This window comes from Lissotriton helveticus, chromosome 2_1, assembly GCF_964261635.1.
Source record: "Lissotriton helveticus chromosome 2_1, aLisHel1.1, whole genome shotgun sequence".
Classification (NCBI taxonomy): Eukaryota; Metazoa; Chordata; class Amphibia; order Caudata; family Salamandridae; genus Lissotriton; species Lissotriton helveticus.
Window position 1 is genome coordinate 1,684,644,283 of NC_136059.1, and position 27,335 is coordinate 1,684,671,617.

Consider the following 27,335-nt stretch of genomic DNA (forward strand, 5'->3'; position numbering starts at 1 on the left):
AGCATGTCACATCACCCCTGCGTTGCCTATTCTATGCAACAGGTTTTAGAGTAGCGTATTCTGTGCAGAATTTTAATGAGATCAGGCAATATCTTGCTTTTATTGATACCCCCTTGGGAATTTCACGGCACCTCTCCAATCTTACTCATCTAGTCCCCCACCCTATGTCTGTTTGCCAGCCTGCACTTAACCGTTCCAACTCGCTATGGGTATTTCTCATCAATGTGCAATATGTGAGGGAGATTGCCCTCAATCCATCAATCAGGGGAATTAAAAAGCGGACTATACACCCGTGAGGATCCCAAGGCGCAGGGGGGAAGGAGCAGCTCCAGCTCTGGGCGAGGGCCTGAGGGGAGTGTGCAGCTCAAGCGAAGGCCTAGGTCTCGAAGTTCCTCCTGAAGGCATGCAGGGAAGGGGAGCGTCTGATGTTGACTGGTAGCTTGTTCCAGGCTCTGACTGCGACGTAGGAGAAAGCTCTGGTTTTCCGTATCCAGGGGGAGCAGGGGGGTCTGCGAGGGCGAGGTCGTCAGAGCTGAGGTTCCTCTTGGGTACGTGGAAGGAGACTCTCTCGTTGAGGTATTTGGGTCCGATGTTGTGGAGGGATTTGTAGGCGTGGTTGAGTAGTTTGAACATTACTCTCTTCTCGACAGGGAGCCAGTGGAGGTCTCGTAGGTGTTGGGTCATGTGCTCGTGCAGTGGGGTTCCGAGGAAGAGTCTGGCTGCATCGTTCTGAATGGTTTGGACCTTGTGTAGGAGAGTCCTGTTGATTTCGGCATAGAGAGCGTTGCCGTAGTCTAGCCTGCTGGTTATGAGTGCGTGGGTGATGGTCTTTCTGTATTCGGGGGGTATCCATTTGAAGGTCTTGCGTAGGATCCGTAGGCAGTTGAAACTGGTGGAGGCGATGGAGTTGATCTGGCGGGTCATGGTGAGCGAGGAGTCGAGGATGATGCGGAGGTTGCGTGCGTGGTCTGTCGGTGTGGGCAGGCTCCCGAGGGCAGGTGGGCCACCAGGTGTTGTCCCAGGCAGAGGTGGAGGGTCCGAAGATAAGGACCTCGGTCTTCTCTGAGTTGAGCTTCAGGCAGCTGTTTTTTATCCAATCTGCGGCGTCCTTCATACCGTCCTGGAAACAGAGTTTGGTGTCTTCGGGGTTCTTCGTGAGGGAGAGGATGAGCTGGGTGTCGTTGGCGTAGACCCTCCAGTAATTTACTTTCTAGGAGAGAGTCTTCCATGGTTTCCATACACAGTGGGATCGTATACTGCAGCACATGACATAATTGTAGATGTTGAAATATTTGTGTGGGCCCCATTTCATATTCTGAGGTGCTCAAATGGTACAATACCATTGTCATCCCAAATGTCTCCCAAAGAGGAGAGTCCTATGTCATACCATCATTTAAATCCCAGTGGCACCTGGTCAAGTATTGGACCCATCCATTGGGGTGGGGGGGGGGGTGTCAATCTCTAACCCCAGCCCATTTCTCTACTGAGTCTGCACCATGTAGTTATCACTCTTGCAGTTGCTGGAGGGACATCAGTCTCCGCTTTACCACCATGCAACATGTGTAAACAGCCTTGGTCTTAAAGTGCCTTCCGATCTAGCCTGTATACAGGGTCGTCGAGTAGTGCATCCATTCATTCCTCCATTCATTCACTATACTTACTTGTGCAGCTTCATAATATTTGCTGATGTTTGGAAATGCTATGTCCCCTGTTATATGTGGAAGATGGATAAGGCATTTCTTAGCGGGCCGCCCTCCCATAATAGGGACCTTAGGAGCCTATTAATAGCCAGGAAAAACGTTCTTAGTATCACGTAAGACGTGATTTGTAAAATATACATAAATCTCAGCAGAGCGATCATTTTAAAGATCGCTGCCCGTGGTAGTGCCCTCCAAAGTTTAACATCTATCTCCAAACTACGGAGCACTGGGGACAGATTGTCTTCATAGTGCATGCTCTCTTCTTTAGACATCCAGAGTACCAGATATTTAAAGCATCGATCTGCAACTGTCATTGGCATGTGGAGGCTTATAGACGTTACCCAGTGGGAATAACCAAGATTTTTCCCAATTTATTCGCAGCCTGAATACCTCTTGTAAAACTCAAAGATCTCCCCCACTCTCGTTAGGGATATCCCCAGGTCTGCCAGATATAGGTGGAAGTCATCCGCATAATGGGGTTAGCCGTTCTTCCCAAGTCATTTCCCATGGCCAGCCCCAAATCAAGGCATTAACACTTATCCATTCCACCATGGGCTCTACTGCTAAAGTAAATAGCAGGGGAGACAGGGGGCTGCCCTGTCTCGTGCCACTCTTTATAGGGATTCATGAGATAGAATTCCGCTCACTTTAAGTCATGCCCTGGGGTTCATGTAGAACTGCTTAAACCAGGCCAGAAATTTGGGTTTGAATCCCATTTTTTCCCACAACAGCAAAGAGGAAGAACCATTACACCGAATCAAAGGCCTTATTGGCGGCTAGGAACACGCCGGCCAATGATATTGTTGCCCCCTCTACCATACTATAGTGTTGTATAGTCGGCGGAGGTTCAGTTTAGTCTATCTATGTGGCATGAGCTCAGCCCGATCTGGATGAGTCAGGTCTAAGATTACTTCTCTCAGTCTATTAGCTATACCTTGGCCAGTACTTTGCCATCTGATTTAAGAAGCGAGATCTGGTAGCAGGAATCCCATCTGTCTGCAGGTTTCCCTGCTTTGGGAAGAGGCATCCCTGCCACCATAATTTGTGTAACTGCGCAATAATCGTACTAGACATTTTCTTTAGGAATTCAGCTGGGAGGCCGCTTGGGCCCGGGGCATTCCCGGCTTGCAGCTGTGTTAGTGCCCTCTGCATTTCCTCTTCCTTCAGATCATTCTAATTCTTGGGTTTTGGGGAATCAACACTTCAACCAACATCACTCAGCAGTCACCCAAAAGTCCTGTATTATTTAGGACCTTTGTAAAGTCCTGGTACCAAAACACCATTCAATAATGTACAACTATTTGAACTCATCCAATTCAAGGCCACAGACCACCCACATGGTTACACCATATTAAGGGACGCCTGTAATATCCGTCACCTGTGCCACCGAAGTAAGAGCCGCCTCTCTCTCCAGCATTCTAGTGGACGTGTTCGGTTTTGATGGGGAGGTGATTTCCCGATGCGCTGCCAGTCGGTGGAGCGCCTGCGTCGCCTTGAAGGAGATCCGTTGTTCCTAGGCTGAGGAGAAGGCTGCTCCAGTCCCAATACATCGTAAGCGACTTCCACAGAGCGGATCTGCAGGAGCTTGCCCTGGTGCTTGAAGATGAGGCGAAATGGATGGCCCCATGAGTAGGGGATGCCTTGTTCCCAAAGATGGTTAGTGATGGGCTTAAAGTCCCTACGTTTGGTCAAGGTGGAGGCCGCCAAATCCTGGAAGAGTGCAGGCTGATGACCACGGAACTGCACAGGGTTGAGATCTCAGGCCTTGCGTAGAATTCGCTCCTTGAGTTGGAAGTCATAGACACAGACAAGTATGTCCGGCGGGGGAGCCTTAGCACCACGTGGGAAGCCTACACGATGAACATGATCCATCTGTATTTCCTGATCCCCGTCTTCACCCAAGATCTGATGAACGAGATCGCAGACGTATGCACGAAGGTTTTCGCCTTCTCCTGTCCAAGGAACCGCCCGGATTCTGATGATGTTACGCCTGGACCGGTTTTCTAGGTCCTCAGCGTGGGCCTGGAGATCCAGATTCTGCTCCATGAGGCGAATCACATCTTGTTGGAGTTGGTTGAGATCGTCCTCTTGTCCTAAGTCGTGCTCTTCCAAGGTCGCCACTCGCTCTCTAATGGCATCCACATCACGCCGGATTTCTCTTAGGTTAGAAGAAAGCTGGGAGCGAAGCTCCAGAATGTCCTCCTTTATGGCCGAGAACAGTTCGATCATAAAAGCTTTGGTCGCCGGCGTATCATGGTCCTCAAGTTGTGGTGACTTAGATTCCAGCTGAGAGGCGTATTGTCCCGTCAACTTCTGCAGGAGATCCTTCAGGGGCTTGTCCTTTCTATTCCTGGAGGAAGACATGACGCCTCAGGCAGGGGCCTATGCGCAGCAGCGCTTAACCAAGGCAGGGTCTCTTCAGACCCCGCGAGGGACACAATTGGCGTCTATCCGTGGCGGGACCAGGACCTAAACTCCAGGCAGCGAGCCACAGGCCTGCAGCACCTCGCGGCCAACGTGGCTAGCAAGGGAAAACCAGCGCCCCGGACTCACAAGGGGGTATATATCAAGAAAGGGGAGCCCCTGCACTCACTCCCACTCCCAGGCCTCTCACCGCCAGAATAACACCCTGTGCTAGCTGCAGCTGGGTCAGGCCTCCGCCAGCAAACTCAGGGCCTCCGCTGTTTTGATGATCCCAGGCCTCCCTTCATTCATCAAAGAAAGCCGCACTGGGAATACAGCCCCTCAAAGTGCAATAGGATAGAGGGGGAAGGGAGCCTCACAGGCAGGGAGCATCCCCCAGTGTGCACGGCTGAACCCCCTGCTTTTGCTGCTGCCATTACACCTCAGCACCACACCACACCGTCCGCCGATACACGGATCGAATAACTCCCCCGGAGGGCAGGTGAAAGTTCTCCACTACCTTGGTAATGGCGGCCACCCCGAATCACACAGGCGAAGCAAAGTACAGCACAGGGGCAGAGAGCCGCCGCCCGCCGACTCGCGGGCCGAGGGCAGGCCCAATGCTCTCAGCAGTGCAGATCAGATCCCAGCTCCACAACAGAGCCCAGTTAATGGCAGCTCAGGGGCGGGGCGCCCACGTCCGCTTCAGCCACTCAGGCCCCACCGCTACGAGGGAGTCACGCAGTGCGGCCTCTACAGCTAAGTCCAGCCCCAAACATACAGAAGAAGGGCCTAGTCTACTTCTCTGCCACAAAGTCTCCCTGCCAAGCGGGGGGGTAGCGCAGGGACCTCTGCAAACAGTAATATCGCCCACGTGTAGCCAGCAAGGCCCCCTCGCCCCCTCCAGCGGTGAATCGCCGCACCGTCCGCCGACACACAGACCGAGACCCGCAGTGAGAGGTCCGCCGCCCCTCACCTCATCACTCCTCGGCCCTGAACAGCAATGGTGAACAGCAATGGTGCGGGAGCAATCAGACGCTCACCGGGGGTCCGCCCGCTGCTGTCTCGCTGCATGGACTGTGTGTGCCAAATACTGATGGGCCTTCCACGTTCTTGGGTCCCGCGCGTCCCATCAGGCCGTCGCCACCAATACCGCAAAAAGGCGGCCACGGCGCGGTCTCCATCTCGGCCCTCTCCCGGCAGCTCCGCAGGTCGGGCTTTCGGCCAGCGGACTATGTCGCTGCTTCCAATATGCCACCGGACACCCCACCAAGCAGCCAGGGACACTGCAGGATAGTGATCCACTGCAGCAGCAGCTCTCCGCTAGGCCCGCCGGGCCGCAGCAAGGCCAGGGCCGGACGGCCCAGACAGATGCAGAGAGCCGCCACAAATCTCAGGGGGTCAGCAGGCACTGCCACGCTCAGTGTCCAGCGCGGATGGGCACCAGGAGGGGAGATATACAAGACTTATGGCAGGCTGCACCGGAGGGACAGGGAAACACGTCCTACCTTGCCGCCATCTTGGCCACCCCCCCCAACCTTCCAATTTTAAATGGAAAACATCACTGAAATTCACCAGTTAAACGCAATTAACATAAGTATAACTTACACCACCATAGATTTCAGAAGTCACCTGTGATGTAACATGTGAGGTCATAAGCAGTGCACATAGTGGGGTAAGTTATACTTATGTCAATTAGTTATAACTGGTTAATTTCAGTGGGGGGTTTTGGGGTTTAGAATTAAAGTCTTTTTTATCATTTGAAGATTTACGTTTAACGCCATTTTAACCTTTGTTTTTTCAGTGAATTTTTTATTATTTTTTTAACATAGGGTAATATTTATTATGATACGCGTGCAGCCAATCCCTGCAGTGCACAGGCTGCTGCTTGATTCTGTGCCCAGGACTTACCCAAACAGCCACGTTCAGCCCCCCCCCTCCGCCCCCGCAGCACGCGGCCTTTGGCCATACACAACGTGGGGTTGGCCCCTGCGTTTAAATCCGCAGGCGGTAATGCCCCCTGTAACCAGCCACAAAGCCCCCACCCCACATACTTCCTTTTTGGATTTTTAGTTTTTGAGCCCTGTGGGACCACGCCTCATAATGACCAGGGGATAGGCATACCATATCATACCCCTTACTACACTATTTTGTTTTCCAAGTTTCAGGAGACTGGGCCAGAGTCAGAATGTCCAGCAATGGCTGTAAGGTGCACATGCACCTATGTCACTCCAAGCACACAGTGTCTTCTTTAAAGCGCATGCACACACATAGCACATGCCCGAGAGACAAGTATTCATGTTAATCGCTCCCTGTCGAAGTATGACAGGCACTGCAACCAACATGAATACTTTTAAAAAAGCAGACAATTCCCGCAGCCATGCTCCATTAAGAAAAGGCATGCAGAAAGTCTAAAAACACGACGTGAGCATGCCTGTTAATAAAGCGGTGCAGAGTGTGTGCCTTTTTTAAAAGTTTTCATGTTAATTACAGCGCCTGACATGCTAATACATGGGGCTGCATTTAACATGAAAACTTTCAAAGAGGCACACAAACTGCAGCACTCTAATGAGAAAAGGCATGCAGCAAGTCCAGAAGCACGACATGTGCTTTCAAATCACTGATATATATTAGTGATTCTGAAAGCACACATCGTGCTTTTAGGTTTGCTACGTGCCTTTTGTTAAGAAAGCAAGGCAGACTGCGCGCCTTTTTTTAATTGGCAAGGCCGGCCTCGGTGATGAGGTCCCCAGGGCCCAAAGCTGTTCAGGGAAGGGAGGACTACATGGCCTGCCTTCCTAAAAAATAAAATAAAAATAAAAAAACGCCAATTCACCGGAGGTCCTGCCTCCTGGCGCACTGCTGGTTGGGAGATATAGTCCCCTTGGCTGCTGATGGTTCTTATTGGCCAACAGGACCTCCTGTTACCTCCAGTAAGCCCCACACAGCGGGTTTGCTGAGAGGTAATCAAAGGACACACCCCTTTCTCCACCACTCTGCAAACACGCCTCTCAGGGCACTGCTGGTGGGGGGATAACGTCCCCTTGCCTCCCGAGGGCCTCAGGACTAAAGTGGAATTCTTCCCCCAAGTAGCAGTGCACCAGGAGGCGCATTTGCAGAGTGGCAGAGAAAGGTGGCATGGCCTCTGAGGACCTCTCAGCAATCCAGCTGTGTGGGTCTTACTGGTGGTAACAGGAGGGCTAGTTGGCACCCAAGGACCCTCAAGAGCCAAGGAAACTTTATCCCCCAGCTAGAAGTGTGCCAGGAGGACCCTTTGCAGAGTTATGTTATGTTAAATGATACTTTTTAAGCGCACTAACACCCGAGGGTTTCTTGGCGCTTGCTGGAGGGACATATAGGGTGAGAACAGAAAGAGTTATCCAGAAAGAGTGAACAGAAAAGTCTTAAGGAGTTTCCTAAACTGAAGAAGGGAATTGCTGGATTTAATGGCCAGGGGAAAGGAATTCCAAAGTTTAGGGGCAAGAAAAGCGAATCGGCGACCTCCAAATTTATTGAGTTTGAATTTGGGGATGACAACCAAGTGAAGGTAGGCTGAGCGGAGGGAACGTGCTGGTTGATACAGGGTGACCAAGGATTTTAAGAAAACAGGACAGGGACAATGAAGAGATTTGAATACCATGCAGCCCATCTTAAAGGCTGCCCTCTCCTTCACAGGCAGCCAATGAAGCTTGCGGAGCAAAAGCTTCGCAGATTGCCACCTAGGGATCTTAAATATGAGGCGGGCTGCCTGATTCTGTACTACCTGGAGGCGGTGCAGGAGGAATCGTGGAAGTGCGTGGTAGAGGGAGTTAGAAAAGTCGAGGCGCGATATGACAAGGGACATGACGACCTGACACAGAGCCGCGTGTGGGAGTAGGTGCCTGATCTTCCGGATTTTTCGGAGTTGGAACATACACGAAGAGATCGTGGCACCCACTTGAGCTTTGAGTGACAATTCAGCGTCGATCGTCACCCCCAGACTCCTAACGGCCTTGAGTGGTGTAGGTGGAGGACCCAAGTCAGGGGGCCAGAACTGCGGACCCCAGTGTGCAGCACTGGAGCCAGGGAGGAGTAGCTCAGTCTTTCCAGGGTTAAGTTTTAACTGGTTCAGATTCATCCATTGTTGGATATGAGTCATAACGGCGTGAAAGTTGTTGGTTGCCTGGGGAGAATCAAGTGGGAAGACGAGCTGCAAATCGTCAGCATAATTGAAGACGGTAACGCCCCAATTTATGGAGGGAGTGAATTAAAGGGCGAAGATAAAGATTAAATAATAACGGGGAAAGTGAAGAGCCTTGGGGGACACCGCAAGAGATGGGGGATTTTGATGCAGTAAAGGGGCCTAGACGTACAGCTTGTGATCTTCCCGTCAGGAAAGATTCCACCCACCTAAGGGCTGAGCCCTGAATGCCAGCCTGTCCGACACGGTGGAGAAGGATGTCATGATCCACCGTGTCGAATGCGGCAGATAGGTCCAGAAGGACCAAAGCCTGTGGTCTCTTGGCGTCTGCATTCCCTCTCAAAGTGTCCATAACTGCCAGGATGACAGCTTCCGTAGAATGGGCCGGCCTAAAGCCGGCCTGATTGAACTCAAGGAAGCGAGAGCTCTCGATGAAATTAGAGAGACACCAGGTGACATGGGCTTCGAGGAGTTTTGACAGATAAGGCAGCAAGGATATTGGACGATAGTTAGAGGGTTCAGCAGCGTCAGACCCTGGTTTTTTCAGGAGCGGCACAAGAGTGGCTTCCTTGAAGGAGCTGGGGACTGTGCCAGAGGTGAGGGAGGCATTCAAAAGGGGTAGTATACATTCAGGCAGCTTAAGGCAAACATCACGTAGTACAGCAGGAGGACAGTGGTCGTCCGGGGAACCAGATTTTACACGGATAGCTAATTTCGCTAAGGTAGGGGGGTCTAGGGTGGGAAACAGAGTGAGAGATGACGGATTATCCAGGGGAGCGTCCAGAAATAATGACGGCTGTGAGGCAGGGACGATAGAGTCTTATTTTAATAATCTTCTCGATAAAAAAGAGATTAAGGGCCTCGCAGGTCTCTTTAGTCGGGGTTTGGGCTGGGAGGGTCCTGTCGTCCGTGGTCAGTTCATTCATGATCCTGAACACCTCTCGGGATTTATTAGTGGCTGAGAGGATTCTATCGGAGATATGCTCCGATTAAGCTGAGAGGATAGCTCATTTGTATTCTCTCCGAGCTGTTACATACCTCTGTCTGGATAAAAGGGAATAATCCCGCCTCCAGATACGTTCCAATTGACGTACCTCGAGTTTTATTTTCTTGAGGTTGTCGGAGAACCACCGGTTGGCATTAGGATGTCTAGTGCAGGGGAACTTAATTACTGGGGCAAATTGATCACTAGCCCCTTTTAGCCAGCTACGGATGTTAGTGTCGATCCTATTAACATCATCAAAAGGGAAGGTAATCGGACGAGTGGAGGCCAGGGTGGCTAAAAATCCCTTGGAATCGTAGTTATTCCATTTGCGTGCAGAGCCGCCAGCCATCAAGGGGGCCTTGGCTCGCCCACTGAGAGTGATGGTCGTGTCGACTATATAGTGATCTGACCACACGCATGGAAATGTAGAAGGCGGTGAGAGAGTTAGGTTCGTAGTCCATACCTGATCTAGTATATGGCCTTTTACATGCGTGGGTGAGACAACATGCTGACTCATATTCAGACTTGTCAGAGTCTCGAATAGTGCTGTGGCTTGTACCCCAGCATTGGCTTCATTGAACCAATAATTAAAATCCCCAAATAGGGCGAAACTAGAATGTGATGGCAAAAGGGCAGACAGCTGTTCGCATAGTTTCTCAGCAAAATCCGGCATGGGTCGGGGAGGGCGATATAGAAGGGCGAAGGAAAAAGCCCCAGCTTCCATCCCCAGGTTAATAATCAGATTCTCTACTTGTGAGAGTACGAATGATGACGAGGAGATGAAATGAAATCGTTTTGAAATTATGGCCGCTACCCCCCCACCGGGGTGGTCGGCAATACGGTCAGCATGGAGAATAAAATAATCTGGGGGAAGGGCTGCTAAGATGTCAGGGAGGGAGTCCTCCGTGAGCCAGGACTCGGTCAACAAGAGTAGGTCGGGATTTTCTTGCGTCAGCAAGGTGAAAATATCTGCCTGATGTCTGACCATTGAGCGGGTGTTTAGATATAGTACCCGAATGGTATTATGGTTCTGTGCGGGGGCGGTCGGAGGGATAGGGAGATCATATTGGGGGGGGGGGTTGCCTAAGATACCAAGTGTGGTTAGTTTCCCCATGGTAACTAAAGGGGGAGCCTGTCCAGGTAAGTTGAGGTCCCTCAGTTGCCTGGCGGTATATGAGATGATATGGCTAGCATCCCCTGCCCCATGCCCCTGCCGGCCGCGGACGGGCGCAGACGGGCTTAACTCTGGCGCGACTCCGGCGCGCCTACGACGCGCCCGCTGCGCTGACACATGATGGACGTTTAAATAGGATGCTGACGAGGGGGGTGTGGCGAGGATCGATGTCGCCGCCCAACCCACCCAAGATGGCGCCCACGGGCGCTGAGGAGCACCGTCAGGCGGTCCGGCCACAGTGGATGAGTTGGCTGCTAGAGGGAAGGTGAGTGAATTAAAAGCGCTGCTAGTATTCAGCAGGACGAAAATGGGGGTGCAGTTAAAAGAAGTGTCAACCGCTCCTAATCAGCGGGACAAAAGTCAAGGAAGTAGAGTGGTTGAGAAACGGCGTGTGGCCACTGAAAACCTCCCAGCAGACTCAGTGTGTCGGACTTGCTGGAGCTAACAGGAGATGTAGTTGCCACCCAAGGACCCTTACCAGTCAAGGGGACTTCATTTCCCTATTAGTAGTTTGCCAGGAGGCCCCCAAGCATGTCTTTGGGGGCCAACTACCCCTCCTATTACCTCCAGTAAGTACCACACAGTGGGATTGCTAAGAGGTCTTCGGAGGCCTCACCCACTTTCTCCACCACTCTGCAAACGTAGCTCCTGGTGCACTACTGGTTGGGAGATATAGTCCACTTTACTCCTGAGCGACCTTGGGGGCCAAGAAGCCCTCCTGGTACCTCCTGTAAGTCCTACACAGCGGGATTCCCGAGAGCTGGTCGGAGGCCCCGCTCCCTTTCTCCACCACTCTGCAAACATGACTACTACTTAAAAAACCATAGATATTAACTGAAAAAAAACAAAGGTTACAGGGACGTGATAGTTAGAATTGGCATTTAAAAAACCTTAGCAATTCACAGAAAGAAAAAAGGTTATAGGGACATTATAGTTAGAAATTAGCTAAATAAATCTTAGAAAGTCACAGAAAAAACGAAAGGTTACAGGGGCGCTATAGTTAGGCTCAGATTGCACTCGTACAAAACGGGTGAAGTTTAGCAGTTATAGTTGAGTTAACTATAACTAGCGCCCCTGTACATTTTAGCGATGGACCCGTTGGTCCGTCATTTTCAGGAGAGGCACTTACACCGCGGTCTCCAGTTTCGCACGGGCCCACTCTTGGTTTCGCTTTATGCGGATGACACCATTCTCTGTGTCAGGCAGCCCCAGCTCAACCTAGAGCCTTTGATCTTGGAAATAACCCGATTTGGCAAGTTTTCGGGCCTGCGTATAAACTGGCATAAATCTGTTATATTTCCACTAACACCCAGTACAGCCGAGTGGTCTAGCCCCTCCCCCCTCACGTGGAACCGGAACTCGGTGAAATATTTGGGAGTCCAAGTTCATTTAGATACTGAATCCATCATCAGACTAAATTACAGCAATGCGCTGACTGCCCTAGAGGGCCAGATTGAACGGTGGAATCTGTTCCCATTGTCTATGGCTGGGCGCGTCGCCATAATTAAAATGATAGTACTGCCACGGTTTTTATATTTGTTCAATAATATACCCGTGCCCCTCATCAAAATTTTTTCGCACAGTTACGTCCCTAATTACTAAAGCTGGTGTGGGGAAACAAGACTCCGCGCGTGTCCTGGCGCGTGTTGACACTCCCATATGAGCGTGGTGAACTTGGTGTCCCCGATTTTTATCTTTATTTTTTGGTAGCACAATGCTCGTACGCATACCCATGGTTCCACCCTGACGCTCGGATTATTTATCTGAAACCGGAAACCGACTTGGTTTTGCCAGGGTCGCTATCCACCACTCTACCGTCGGGCTATCCTAGAGACCCACGAGATATTCAAACTGTTTCATCAACCTGCTGGGCGTGGGGAAGACTGCGCCAACTTATTGGTCTTGACCAGCTGTACTCTCCTGCCCTCCCATTGCCCAATCCCACCTGGCTACCAATAACGGCAAACTTTAACCAAATTCCACATCTCTACTATTGGGGACTTGTTCCCTGACGGTCATGCCTTCTCACTCACAGAAGATCATCGCTTCACGGTGCGATCATTTATGGACTCCTTTGTGCTTACCAGGCTGCGCTCTTTACTGCGTGCCTCGTTCCCCTCGTTCCCCCTCCCTCCTGAAGAGATGACCCCCATCACCTTTCTCATTCAACATACATCGGGCAATCATTTGGTATCTAAGTTGTATCATATGTGCTGCGTACTTCTCCCTTCCCCGGATCAAGGGGTGCGGGCCGAATGGGAGGCAGATTTGGGTTACCCTATTTCAGATGAACAGTGGCAGTGGTGCTGTAGGGCGACCAAAGACATCTCTCTAAATAGTAAACATAAGCTTCCACACTTTAAATTCCTGCGTAGATTATATTACACTCCAGTGCGACTGCATAGGTTAGACCCAGCAAGACCCCACGCTTGCCCCAAGTGCGGTGGGCCCTTTGTGGACTTTGCGCACCTCTTGTGGTCGTGCCCGGTGATCCATGATTATTGGTCCCAGGTGCATCGCACACTTGGTGATATGCTGCTCCTGAATCTGGTTCCTATCCCGGAGATTGCCCTTTTGGGTTACATGGCCGAATTCCCAAGGGCGGTGCGTAGGCTAGCAGCGCTGGGTTTTTTATTGGCTAAGCGCGAGGTGGCATTGCGATGGTGTGACCGTCGCCCCCCGTTACACGGTTCCTAGCTCCGGAGCTTGGCGCACTGCAACGCCAACAGTGAGGAGTACTCCACAATGGTTCCCTCTACTTCCAGACCCAATGATATTTGGGGCCCATACCGCTCATATATCGCCGGCGCCATGGCCAAGAGCCAGACTACCCCTACTCATGATATTGGTCCCGAGGGGATTGATTGAAGGATTGTGCAGGGTTACTACCTTTGTCACTTGATTTGTATATTGCATTGCACGGTACCCCTGTTTCTTTTGCCCTTTTCTTCCAGTGGATTGGGAGGCTCAGGTGATGTCCATTCCCAGTAGTTACAAAGGTGGGATTTCGCTCCCTCTAAGGTCTACCACTGGCATTGCGCCCCCCCATGTGCCTTTCCCCTTGGCCCGAGAATAATATTTGAGTATGTTCGGATTATTGTATACTATATGTATGTGACTGGAGTGACACATTATGAATCATCTGTATGTTTTCATCATGCATGTTTACCTTTATTATTGTATTTCTTTTGGAAAATGATAAATAAAGTTTCAAAAAAAAAAACTATAACTAGCACCCCCGCAATGCACTGCTTATGATCTCACATATTACATCACTCTTGACATGGTCAGTGACATCACTGATGATGACATCCGTTGACTCAGTGTTCACATACCAAAGATTTTGGTAAATATCTGTTTGCAGCGTGTAAATCCTATTTCCCAACGTATTAATCCCATTTTGCAACTAGGAAAACTTTCCTGAGTCAAATGTTTCTGTATTGTGTTGTATACTTTGCGATGCATTAAGGGTTTCTCCACCCTCCAGCCACAAGGTGGCAGGAGATCAACTTCAGTGTTCGAGAAACTATTCTTGCTCTCCTACTTGTGCCATTCTAAACCAGGGGCTTCCAAAAGGGATCGGACTGTCTTCAATACTCAAACAGACACACAGAATCCTATACCATACTATTAGACCTGCCAGCAGCCTTAGGGTGGTCTTCACCCAAACTTTTTGCCTGAGTACCTCCCCTTTTTTGCAGACTCTTTTTGTTGGACTTGGGACTCTGAGCACTTTACCACTGCTGAATAGTGCGTGTACTTCTTGCCTAAACATGGTAACATTGGTGTATACACAACTGGCATATATAATTTACTTCTAAGTACCTTGTACAGTAAACCCAGGGCCTGTAGATTAAATGCCACTAATGGGCCTACAGCACTGATGGTGCCACACACACAAGTAGCCCTTTAAACATGTCTCAGGCGTGCCACTGCAGAGCCTGTGTGTGCAGTGTTACTGCCATGTTGCCTTGATATTAAAAACCCCTTGCCAAGCCTTAAACTTCCTTTTTATTACACGTCACCCCTAAGATAGGTCCTAGTTAGCTCGTAGGGCAGGGTGCTATGTAACTTAGGTTTTGCATGTCCTCGTAGTGAAAAACACCTACATTCGTTTTCCACTACTGTGAGGGCTACTCCTCTTGTACATTAACATTGGGAATTCCTTGATACACTATATTAAGCTGCAATTCCAGGTTAAAAAGAAGTAGCTGTGTCATGTTTTAGATCTTTCGACTGATAACAAATCCTCTTTACTGGTAAGGTTGGATTTTATATTACTATTTTAGATATGCCACTTTTAGAAAATGGACATTCCTCTGCTCTTACAGCGCTGTGTGCCTGCAGCCTGTCTCCAATACACTCTAATATTAGTCCATTGCATTTTAAGGTTTAGGAACGATGAAGAACATTCAGTTTATTCTTCCTTTTTTTCGTCCCACCTTTGTTTGCTTGGTGCATGAAGATGTAAGAATCAAAAACATGTTTTTTCACATTTGGTCTAATTACTTTATGAATGTAAATGAATATGCTACTTACCAGTATGCATCTGTTCGAGGCATGTAGGGCTGCTGACATTCATATCTATAGCATAGATCGCCGCCTAGTGTTGGGTCCGGATGATTGCACACTACATGCCCGCTTTTATCAATGTTTCACTACAAAACCATGCAATTGTATTTGTTTAATGGAGCATGTGGCTCTCAAACAGTGAGCGATTTTTATAGGGTCACTGGAAAGTCCAAAAGTCGTCTCTCGCTCCCCCCCTCCCCCCAGAAATGTATTGGCTCTTATGCCCTGGTCTTACTACTAATAACCCACAATCAATACGAGGTGGCCCTAAGGTGATGAGACGATGCTGTACAAAACAAAATAAATACATTTTGCGGAGTACCGGGGTACTTGGTGAAAAAGTGTTTTAATGCCTTGTCGGGGGTCAGGGGTTGTAAGCAATATATAAATATATTTAAACTATTTTCTAAATAACCCTACGGTGCATAATTTTTTCTTGACGTATTATAAAGTTAATTGGGTAGTCCCAAACAGTGAATATCTCACATAAAGGTAAGCAAAATAAACCAAACAAATACCATACAGAAATATATAGGTTTGCGTGTACATATATATGTATATCTAGATATATATATATATATATATATATCTAGAAATATATACAACACACAAAGGCAAATCACAACGAATAAAATATACTGAAAAACAATCCATTCTGGGCAACTACCTACGGGAATGAGATGCGTGGGTTGCGATTCTTCGAGTTTAATCCTCAGCCAATCAAAATCCTGGTACCTTCTGCGTACCGAGTACTCCGGCAGGTCAAACTCTGCCCTGGTGGTCTAAAAATAGGAAGAGAATGAAAACAAGGTTAGGCTGTGTTCACTTCGAGGCCGCAAGGCTTCCCTCTTCCCCTCCCTGGTGAGCCGCCAGCTAGTAGAGGCAGAGCTGCTGTGTGTGCAGACAGTGCACGCAAACCTTGACAAGCAGCAGAGGGTAAACTCAGCTGAACTCCAGGTGGGGGCGCTGGCATGCCGCAGAGGAGGGAGGGGGAGGGAAGCTGAGGGGGCGGATGTCTGGTTTGCTTGAAACTCAGTATCTGAACAGACCAGGCAAAATATATATATATATATATATATATATATATATATATATATATATATATATATATATATATATATATATATATATTGCACTTTAGCGGTATCAAAACTAAAGACTTGTTTGGGCGGGAAGCAGCGGGACACATTCCAAAATATATAGGTATGCCGGTTTAGTACTTTTATACATCACCAACATTATTTTTATGCGAGACGCGGAGCACTTCGATTTTTATGTTGTTAATATTTGTATTGGGTTCCCACAACCGAAACCAAACAAAATAGTTTCTACAAGGTCCAGAGACAGGCAGCGATTCCACTGAACACAATGACCCCTTCATAGCCATAATGTCATAATGTCACAATCATGATGCTTCGCTTGCACTCACTGCCAGCCCACTCCACCTACATGCAACGGAAGCCTGTAAGTATCAAATTCCATCTCGTAGGGCTTCATAGGCCCGACCAGCTAAAAGGAGGCGTAGTAGCTTCACCCTGCAGTCAAATCGGTGCCACCAACTTTGTATGAGGGAGGCCATCCGAGGGTCTAGACACTTCATGTCTTCCACGATAAGGCCTGGTTAACAAGTTCAGGAACACTCTATTTTAGCCAATAAACACCTACATCATCAAGTGTGGCACGGTGTTTTGGGGTTCAAATCATTGACCATTTTTCGGTCGGGATCCCCAGGTTCCACTAACGATTCAGTGGGGGACCCAGGTTCCATTAATAATTAAGTGAGGGTCCACAGAAGTCAAAAGATGAAATACCACTGGTCGAGAAAGGTGAAGTACAGCTGTGATGTTTGGTCCAAGAATTTGTGTTAAATTTGAGCTGTAAAGGGCACTTATAGTCACACATCAATATGAAGTAGGACCGCAACCAAAATACCAATGTGTGCAGGGACCACAATGCTAATCAAAAATAGGTCTGAGATCTGTCAAGCTCCCTCACTCCTGTGCTTCAGGAAGGAATGGACGATCCTCAAAGATTTCATTTACATGTAGGCCTGCATATCTTGACCCCCTTTCCCCCCCCCCCCCCCCCGCTGATAACTTTCTCTTGTCCTGGCTGCACTCCCCTCCCTCAAATGCCCTCATCTCAACCTTTGGTCCTGCTTCTTATTGCTTTGCAGCTAGGATTACGATATATAACCCTACATACACACACAAACAAAAACAAAAAAACAGACTAGGCAATGAAACAGACGAGTAAAAAAAAAAAAAAGCAGAGAAGACACCAATGGAATCGAACACCGTTGCAACATCAAAACGAGACCTTATTGGAAGAATTAACAAGCATTTACAATGCAACGGTCTTGCCTTTGCAAAAGTTAGAGCTATTGGCATTGTAAATGACAACTTTTTGGGTTTCGCCTGCCGAAGGCTGCGCTCTGCGCAGCTCTTCAGCGCAGGTGAAATCCTATGTCGACAATAAGCACTTCGGGAACGTCCCCCGGCTCTCATTGGCTAGCTCCATAAATGGAGGCTAGCCATTGAGTGCCGGATCTGTCCGTCAAGGCCGGACCAGATTCGGGGGCGTTCCCGAGATTTTTTCCCTGGGCGGAGTTACGTTTTTTCCGTTCCCTCCCCTTTCACTGAAAGTGATTTCAGATGCGCTGTCCATTCCCGCCCCCTCTGTGTGCCTTTCCGCCCCCCCTCGCTGTCCTGTGCACGTTTCCCGCCGTCCGTGTCCTCTCCCGCCCCCTCCCGCCGTCCGTGTCTTCTCCCGCCCTCCTCCCGCCGTCCGTGTCTTCTCCCGCCCTCCTCCCGCCGTCCGTGTCTTCTCCCGCCCTCCTCCCGCCGTCCGTGTCCTCTCCCGCCCCCTCCCGCCGTCCGTGTCTTCTCCCGCCCTCCTCCCGCCGTCCGTGTCCTCTCCCGTTTACAGGTATGATCGATACGCCTGTGAATTCTTATTTATTAAACAGTTTGCCTTAACGGGCCGTAGCCTCGCCGTATAATAACCTAACTGGAATGACATCACTGTAATCGCGTTAAAGCGCGATGCGTCATCATGTTGACTAGGCCAGAGGATACACGGTAATCCTTTCGGTTCGATTTCCTCGCGCTGCCCCTTTAAGACGAAGCTTCAGTTTGTTTACATGTCATCCTTCTCCGCAGAACTCCCATGCTGGCTTCGTGGACTCCCTATTCATTCGTCAGTAGGGCTCTGCTGCCATTGGTCTTCCCCTTCACAGCTGTTGTCTGGCGCCCGGCAACCAAACTCAACCGCGCGCTTGTGTGAGAACAACAAATACATACACCGACTTTCCTCCGCCCCATTCCCTTCGGAGGATATCTATTGGCTCAAAAAGAGATGGGCGAAGGCCAAGCGGTACGGTGGCCAATTAAAGTAATGTTGCTACCCAACGTTTCGCAGCTATAGGTTAGTCGAGATGTCACTGACAGGCCAGCAGGGTTATGTGCGCATGATATATTAAGTGTAAAGGTGTAGGTGCCAAGGGTATCTTGTTTAAAGAGAAGCTGGTTATTTTTTAACTTTTTTAGCCCAATCCGCTAGATATGTTTTTAGGTGAGGACAGGGGTGATCATTTAGCCTCCGCCTCCCCGAGACTCTTGTTTTGAGGCTTCTCTTACAGCCCGGCACCCCGAAGACCAGCTGTGAGTGACAGCTTCGGCTGTTCCCACCAATAAGAAGCCGGCTGTATATACTCCAGGGCAATCATTGTTTAGACTTAGAGCATATGTGACGGGGAGTAGAATCACTAGTATTTTTATTTATTTATTATTTTATTTATTTAAAGCATTTTTAGGTGTCAGAGCACTGTACAATAGAACCAGTTACGTTACATGAGAGAACTGTTACAGAAATGGAACAAAACAAAGGTGTTGCTAAGGAGTTCACCACCCTCGGATAACTTATAATAAAGAGACTCTATCAGAACAATATGTTGAGTATAGTACTTTCTGAAAAACGTGGATGAATTAGCTTACGTTGATCACAAATAAGAACCATACTAATGCCAAACCAGAATAATTGCACAATATAACGAAAAGGTAAGCCAGAACTTACAGGCTGTAGACAGTTGCTCCAGAAGTCTCATTCACTTGCACATTTTGGGCTGCATTGAGTCTGTGCTTTCAGTCCTCCCTCGCAGGGGTTACATTTACGAAGGATGGAAAATGTTTGCGCTTTTAAAGCTTTCTAAATACAGTTTCAAAAGGCTTTATGGTAAATTGGCAAGACATCATGACATTTCTTTTTTAATCAGACTTTACTGTTCTCTATCCTCAGTTAAGCAGGTTCGTGATTTTTGTGGGCAGGGCTTGTTTTGTATTTTCTTTTGGTAGGGCGTGCGCTTGTTTTGGGCTTCTTTTCAAGGGGGAGTGTGCTTGTTTTGGATTTCAGACCTGGCAACACGAGTGGCGAGGTGAGACGCAGTCGTGGTATCTGTGCACAGACTCTGTCCATGGGACGGCTTGCCTGCCCCCTCCACTAGCTGCCCCGGTGTCCCCTTGCAGAGCCTGCGGGGGCTGGACGCCCTGCTGTTGTCGTTGGTGTGGCTGCAGCCTGTGGCCGGTAAGGAACTGCAGCTGTGTCTGCTTTGGGTGGAAGGAGGAGGATTTGGGGGGGGGGTAGATAATCGAGGCAGTATTGCAGAGTGTATTATTTTAGAGGATATACGGGTTATGGGCTTCTGTACGGGCATGGGAGACTTTGGCGGAGACTATGTGTTTTGGGGTATATGGTACTTGAGTAGTCAGTGTTCGTTCCTTTATGAGGGGGGTATGCGGTGGTTTTCTTTTGGGAAGTATTTTCGGTAGGTTGTGCTCTTGTGCATTGTCTACGTTTTTTCGGGATTTGTGTTGCTTTTTAAGGCTATGAGTTGTTTACTTAGAAGTAGTCTGTGTTTTTGTCCGTTTCCATTGGAGAGAGGGTATGCGCAATGTTTTCTTTGGTATGTTTCTGTTCGGGGTGTATGTTTTAAAAGTGTAGGCTTTTCTTTGAGTGCCGTTTTGTGTGTGTATGTGGGGTACGTGTCTTCGGGCGGGCATGAAGGGTATTGTTACAATGCAACGGTTTCGCCTTTGGAAATGTTAAAGCTATTTGCAATGTAAATGACAATGCCATTTATTTATCTGTTTTCAAAACCAACACAAATACAAATGTTGTCATTTACAATGCCAATAACTCAAACTTTTCCAAAGGCGAAACCGTTGCATTGTAAATGCTTGTTTATTTATGTGTTGGTTTTGAAATCAGATAAATAAATGGCATTGTCATTTACAATGCCAATAGCTTAATCTCCTATTGCATTTGCCCACACACACACAGAGCCACACACACACGCGCAGAGCCACACACGCAGAGCCACACACACACACGCAGAGCCACACACACACACGCAGAGCCACACACACACGCAGAGCCACACACACACACGCAGAGCCACACACACACACGCAGAGCCACACACACACACGCAGAGCCACACACACACACACAGAGCCACACACACACACACACGCAGAGCCACACACACACACACACGCAGAGCCACACACACACACACACGCAGAGCCACACACACACACGCAGAGCCACACACACACGCAGAGCCACACACACACGCAGAGCCACACACACACGCAGAGCCACACACACACATCCACAGCCACACACCCACAGCCACAGCCACACACCCACAGCCACACACACACACAGCCACACACACACACACAGCCACACACACACACAGCCACACACACACACAGCCACACACACACACAGAGCCACACAGAGCCACACAGAGAGAGAGACACACAGAGCCACACACACATGGATGTGGTGGTGGTGGTGGTGAATGTGGTGGTGGTGGTGGTGAATGTGGTGGTGAATGTGGTGGTGGTGAATGTGGTGGTGAATGTGGTGGTGGTGAATGTGTGGCCACGCCCACCCCTCCAACGCCCCTAAACGCCCTCCTTAAATCATGTGTCAGTTCAGGCAGCGCAGCGGACGGGCGCAGCGGGCGCGCCGTCAGCGCGCCAAAGGCGCGCCAAAGGCAAGCCCGTCTGCGCCCGTCCGGGCCCAGCCGGACCCGGGCCCAGTTACTCTGCCCTTTTCTGTCTTGAACTGCCCGACCTACTCACGGGATAGGCTTCTGGCCCTAAACACACAAAACCACCCTTCTTGTAATTACACCCATACGGGCGACTACCCATTCACCGGCTGCAGTCTCTGCAATCCTCCTGGCACAGACTCGGTACCCGGAGGACCTCAACTAGGCCTCCTCAACTGCAGGTCGCTGGCTAAACACGCGCATGAAATCAACCTTCTGATCCAAAACCACGCTATGGAGATTCTGTTTCTCACTGAAACATGGCTCACTCCCAACAATGGCCCGGACATAGTCCTCGCACTCCCCCCTGGCTATCAAATCTGCCAACTGAACAGACCATTGGGCAGAGGAGGCGGCCTAGCCATAATATTCAAGGACGTTTTCACCTGCAGAATCTCTGATGGCAACATCAAAGGTTGTGAAAGCTGCCACTTCTCCATCCAAATCTCCTCAGTAACATCTTTGTCGGGTCTGCTTGTATATCGCCCCCCTGGCCCACTAGCCGAATTTCCTAGCAATCTCATCGACCACATCACTATTGCATGCACAACTTCCTCCAACTTTCTCTTACTGGGGGACCTCAATATCCATTTCCTGGACCCGGTCGACAAACTGGCTGCAGAACTGCTGCAGGATATCACCTCCACTGGCCTCGGCCTAAAAAACCCGCAGGCTACTCACGACAGAGGTCAGCTACTCGATCCCATATTTACAAACATCCAAGAGCTAAATACTTGCCCTCACATCCCCCTCCCTTGGACCGACCACTTCCTGGTCCCCGTTGAATGGCACATTAACACCCCGCCACCTCAACCTCCCAAAATCAGAACCCACACCAGACGCTGGCACAAACTGGTCCCAGATGAATGGGCAGCCAAACTAAGTGAAGCCATCCCCTCCCCCTCTCAAGACACTACCACGGCCGACTCCGAATTCAATACATGGATCACCCAATCTCTGGACGACATCCTCCCGAAATCCAGCACACTTAAACGTACCAAGAGAGTTAATCCCTCCCCTTGGTACACCCCCGAACTAAATTTATTGCGAAAGGAATGCAAGAGAAACGAACGCTTATGGAGGAAAGATAAAACGGCAGACAAAAAAGATTTATTTCGGGCCTCCTTAAAGTCGTATAAAACGGAACTCCTCAATACCAAAAGAGCCTTCTACGAAGACCGAATCAAAAACGCCTCTTGCTCGGCACACGAAACCTTTGCCGTTCTTAAAGAACTCCTCCATGCCCCAGACCCCCCAGCAAAACCCTTGGATCCCAAAGAGGCGGAAAGCAAATGTACTAAACTTGCCACCTTCTTTGACGAGAAAATCCAAAAAATCCTCGCGGCCCTACCCCCCACCGCTACCGGCCTCATGGACGGGGATCCCCCTAACCTTCCCCCCCACCTCTCTCACTCCCCCGATGGCCCCTCACCCTCTCTTGACACTTTTGGCCCAGTGTCCACGGAAGAGGTAGCCGCGATGTTGGCCACAATCAAAAGTGGCTCTCCTCGCGACCCCGCCCCTCTCCGGTATCTGAAAAAAGTAGCCAGCACCATCATCCCCCCCCTTACGTCCCTCATCAACTCCTCCCTTTCGCAGGGCCTAGTACCTCCCAGCTGGAAAGCGGCAGTGGTCAAAGGCCTCCTAAAGAAACCCTCTCTAGACCCCCAGGACCTAGCCAACTATAGACCCATCTCCCTCCTCCCAGGAAACAGTAAGATCACGGAGAAGCTAGTGAATAAAAAACTATCACTATTTCTCGAGAGCAACAACTTACTCGGGACCTCCCAGACAGGGTTCCGGCCAGGCAAGGGCACCGACACCGCCCTCCTGGCAGCAGTGGAGCAGGCCAGAAGCATTCTGGACACAGGAGGATCAGTGGCAGTGATCCTCCTGGACCTCAGTGCGGCCTTCGACACTGTGAGCCACCACATCCTAATCCAACGACTGGGAGATATCGGAGTAAGGGGCACGGCCTTGAAGTGGCTAAACTCTTTCCTAGAGGATCGCTCCTTTCAAGTCTGGGAGAACGACAGCCATTCCCCCGCAATCCCCCTCCGCTGTGGAGTACCGCAGGGCTCATCCCTTAGCCCCACGTTGTTCAACGTGTATATGTCCCCGCTGGAGAAACTGGTCAACCCGTTCGGCGTCTCGATCATCTGTTACGCCGACGACACCCAGCTGGTGGTTACCCTCTCACATCCGCACCAATCTCCCTCTGACCTTCACAGCTGTCTCACTGAAATCCACAGCTGGATGAACTCCTCAGCACTGAAATTAAATGGGGCCAAGACCGAGATTCTGCTACTCGGACACAAAGGGCCCTCCCTGCCGCCCCACATCTGGCCCGACTGCCTAGGTGACCCCCCTGCACCCAAGGAGGAGGTCAAGAGCCTGGGCATATGGCTCGATAAGGACCTGAGCTTTAAAACACAGGCAAAAAAGACGGCAGGCATCTGCTTCGGACTTCTCAGGGCCTGCAGAAAGGTCTTCCCCCTGCTTCCCGCCACCTCCAAAAAACTACTGATTCAGGGCCTTATCCTGGCGAGGCTCGACTACAGTAAGGCAATTTACCTGGGTGCCCCTGAAACTACACTCAATACCCTGCAGAAAATTCAAAACGCCGCGGCCCGCCTACTCACCGACACCCCCGCCAGATCCTCGGCAAAAGCAGCCTAGAAGCTCCTCCATTGGCTCCGAGTCAGAGAGAGGGTTGCTTTCAAAGCCCTGTGTCTGGCCCATAAGACTCTCCATAACAAAGGCCCGCCCCTCCTCAAGGAATTCATCATCCCTTACAAAGCGAGTAGGGCCCTCCGTTCAAGCGGAGAGAACTTCATCACTGTCCCCAGAGTCAAAAAAGCCCGGTCCGGAGGACGCCGCTTCTCAGTCCACACGGCCAAACACTGGAACAACCTCCCCCGGAGACTGAGAACCGAACCCAATCTCCTCCAGTTCAGGAAGGCACTGAAGACCCTTCTTTTCCCTTGACCCTTAACCCCCCCCGCTGCTACCCCCCCCTGAGTTCAGGTTCTAGCGCTGGGATGCTTTAGGGTTACTACGCGCTCTACAAAACCTTAAAATAAATAAATAAATGTGGTGGTGAATGTGGTGGTGAATGTGGTGGTGAATGTGGTGGTAGATGCGGTGGATGCGGTGGCGGTAAAGGTGGATGTGGGGTGTTGGATGTGGGGTGTTGGATGTGGGGTGTTGGATGTGGGATGTGGGGTGTTGGATGTGGGGTGTTGGATGTGGGGTGTTGGATGTGGGGTGTTGGATGTGGGGTGTTGGATGTGGGGTGTTGGATGTGGGGTGTTGGATGTGGGGTGTTGGATGTGGGGGTAGTGGATGTGGGGGTAGTGGATGTGAGGGTAGTGGATGTGGGGGTAGTGGATGTGAGGGTAGTGGATGTGGGGGTAGTGGATGTGGGGTAGTGGATGTGGCGGTAGTGGATGTGGCGGTAGTGGATGTGGCGGTAGTGGATGTGCGGTAGTGGATGTGGTGGCGGCGGATCTGGTGGCGGCGGCGGATCTGGTGGCGGCGGCGGATCTGGTGGCGGCGGCGGATCTGGTGGCGGCGGCGGATCTGGTGGCGGCGGATCTGGTGGCGGCGGATCTGGTGGCGGCGGATCTGGTGGCGGCGGATCTGGTGGCGGCGGATCTGGTGGCGGCGGATCTGGTGGCGGCGGATCGGCGAATGTGGTGGCGGCGAATGTGGTGGCGGCGAATGTGGTGGCGGCGAATGTGGTGGCGGCGAATGTGGTGGTGGCGAATGTGGTGGCGGCGAATGAGGTGGTGGTGAATGTGGTGGTGGTGAATGTGGTGGTGGTGGATGTGGTGGTGGTGGATGTGGTGGATGTGCTGGATGTGGTGGATGTGCTGGATGTGGTGGATGTGGTTGTGGTAGATGTGGTTGTGGTGGATGTGGTGGTGGTGGTGGATGTGGTGGTGGTGAATGTGGTGGTGAATGTGGTGGTGGTGAATGTGGTGGTGGATGTGGTGGTAGTGGATGTGGTGGTGGTGGATGTGGTGGTAGTGGATGTGGTGGTGGTGGATGTGGTGGTAGTGGATGTGGTGGTAGTGGATGTGGTGGTAGTGGATGTGGTGGTAGTGGATGTGGTGGTAGTGGATGTGGTGGTAGTGGATGTGGTGGTAGTGGATGTGGTGGTAGTGGATGTGGTGGTAGTGGATGTGGTGGTAGTGGATGTGGTGGTAGTGGATGTGGTGGTAGTGGATGTGGTGGTAGTGGATGTGGTGGTGAATGTGGCGGCGGATGGTGTGGTGGCGGATGTGGTGGTGAATGTGGTGGCGGCGGATGGGGTGGCGGCGGATGGGGTGGTGAATGTGGAGGTGGTGAATGTGGTGGTAGTGAATGTGGTGGTGGTGAATGTGGTGGTGGTGAATGTGGTGGTGGTGAATGTGGTGGTGGTGAATGTGGTGGTGGTGAATGTGGTGGTGGTGAATGTGGTGGTGGTGAATGTGGTGGTGGTGAATGTGGTGGTGGATGTTGTGGTGGATGTGCTGGATGTGGTAGATGTGGTGGATGTGATGGTGGTAGATGTGGTAGATGTGGTTGTGGTGGATGTGGTGGTGGTGCAGGTGGTGGTGGTGCAGGTGGTGGTGGTGCAGGTGGTGGTGGTGCAGGTGGTGGTGGATGTGGGGAATGTGGTGGTGGTGGATGTGGTGGTGGATGTGGTGGTGGGTGTGGTGGTGGATGTGGTGGTGGATGTGGTGGTGGATGTGGTGGTGGTGGATGTGGTGGTGGTGGATGTGGTGGTGGTGGATGTGGTGGATCTGGTGGCGGTGGATGTGGTGGATCTGGTGGCGGCGGATCTGGTGGCGGCGGATCGGCAAATGCGGCGGATCGGCAAATGTGGTGGCGGCAAATGTGGTGGCGGCGAATGTGGTGGTGGCGAATGTGGTGGTGGTGAATGAGGTGGTGGTGAATGTGGTGGTGGTGAATGTGGTGGTGGTGAATGTGGTGGATGTGCTGGATGTGGTAGGTGTGGTAGATGTGGTGGATGTGGTTGTGGTAGATGTGGTTGTGGTGGATGTGGTGGTAGTGGATGTGGTGGTAGTGGATGTAGTGGATGTGGTGGTAGTGGATGTGGTGGTGAATGTGGCGGCGGATGGTGTGGTGGCGGATGTGGTGGTGAATGTGGTGGCGGCGGATGGGGTGGCGGCGGATGGGGTGGTGAATGTGGAGGTGGTGAATGTGGTGGTAGTGAATGTGGTGGTAGTGAATGTGGTGGTAGTGAATGTGGTGGTGGTGAATGTGGTGGTGGTGAATGTGGTGGTGGTGAATGTGGTGGTGGTGAATGTGGTGGTGGTGAATGTGGTGGTGGTGAATGTGGTGGTGGTGAATGTGGTGGTGGTGAATGTGGTGGTGGTGAATGTGGTGGTGGTGAATGTGGTGGTGGTGAATGTGGTGGTGGTGAATGTGGTGGTGGTAAATGTGGTGGTGGATGTTGTGGTGGATGTGCTGGATGTGGTAGATGTGGTGGATGTGGTGGTGGTAGATGTGGTTGTGGTGGATGTGGTGGTGGTGCAGGTGGTGGTGGTGCAGGTGGTGGTGGTGCAGGTGGTGGTGCAGGGGGTGGTGGTGCAGGTGGTGGTGGATGTGGGGAATGTGGTGGTGGTGGGTGTGGTGGTGGATGTGGTGGTGGATGTGGTGGTGGATGTGGTGGTGGATGTGGTGGTGGTGGATGTGGTGGTGGTGGATGTGGTGGATGTGGTGGTGGTGGATGTGGTGGTGGAAGTGGTGGTGGATGTGGTGGTGGTGGATGTGGTGGTGGTGGATGTGGTGGTGGTGGATGTGGTGGTGGTGGATGTGGTGGTGCTGGATGTGGTGGTGGTGGATGAGGTGGTGGTGGATGTGGTGGTGGTGGTGGATGTGGTGGTGGATGTGGTGGTGGATGTGGTGGTGGTGGGTGTGGCGGTGGTGGATGTGGTGGATGTGGTGGTGGATGTGGTGGATGTGGTGGTGGTGGATGTGGTGATGGTGGATGTGGTGGTGGTGGATGTGGTGGTGGATGTGCTGGATGTGCTGGATGTGGCAGTGGATGTGGTGGTGGATGTGGTGGATGTGATGGCGGTGGATGTGGTGGCGGTGGATGTGGTGGTGGATGCGGTAGATGTGGTGGTGGTGGATGTGGTGGCGGTGGATGTGGTGATGGCGGTGGATGTGGTGATGGCGGTGGATAT

General features: G+C 50.9%; 1 protein-coding gene across 1 annotated transcript in view; it reads right to left on the bottom strand.

Annotated features, from left to right (window-relative positions):
• SNX30 (sorting nexin family member 30) overlaps positions 1–27,335 on the bottom strand; it is a 244,521-nt gene that overhangs the window by 75,282 nt on the left and 141,904 nt on the right. Inside the window, exon 3 of the mRNA XM_078676636.1 lies at positions 15,686–15,796. Within this exon, the coding sequence (XP_078532762.1) occupies positions 15,686–15,796 (111 nt within the window). The remainder of the gene's footprint in view (positions 1–15,685; positions 15,797–27,335) is intronic.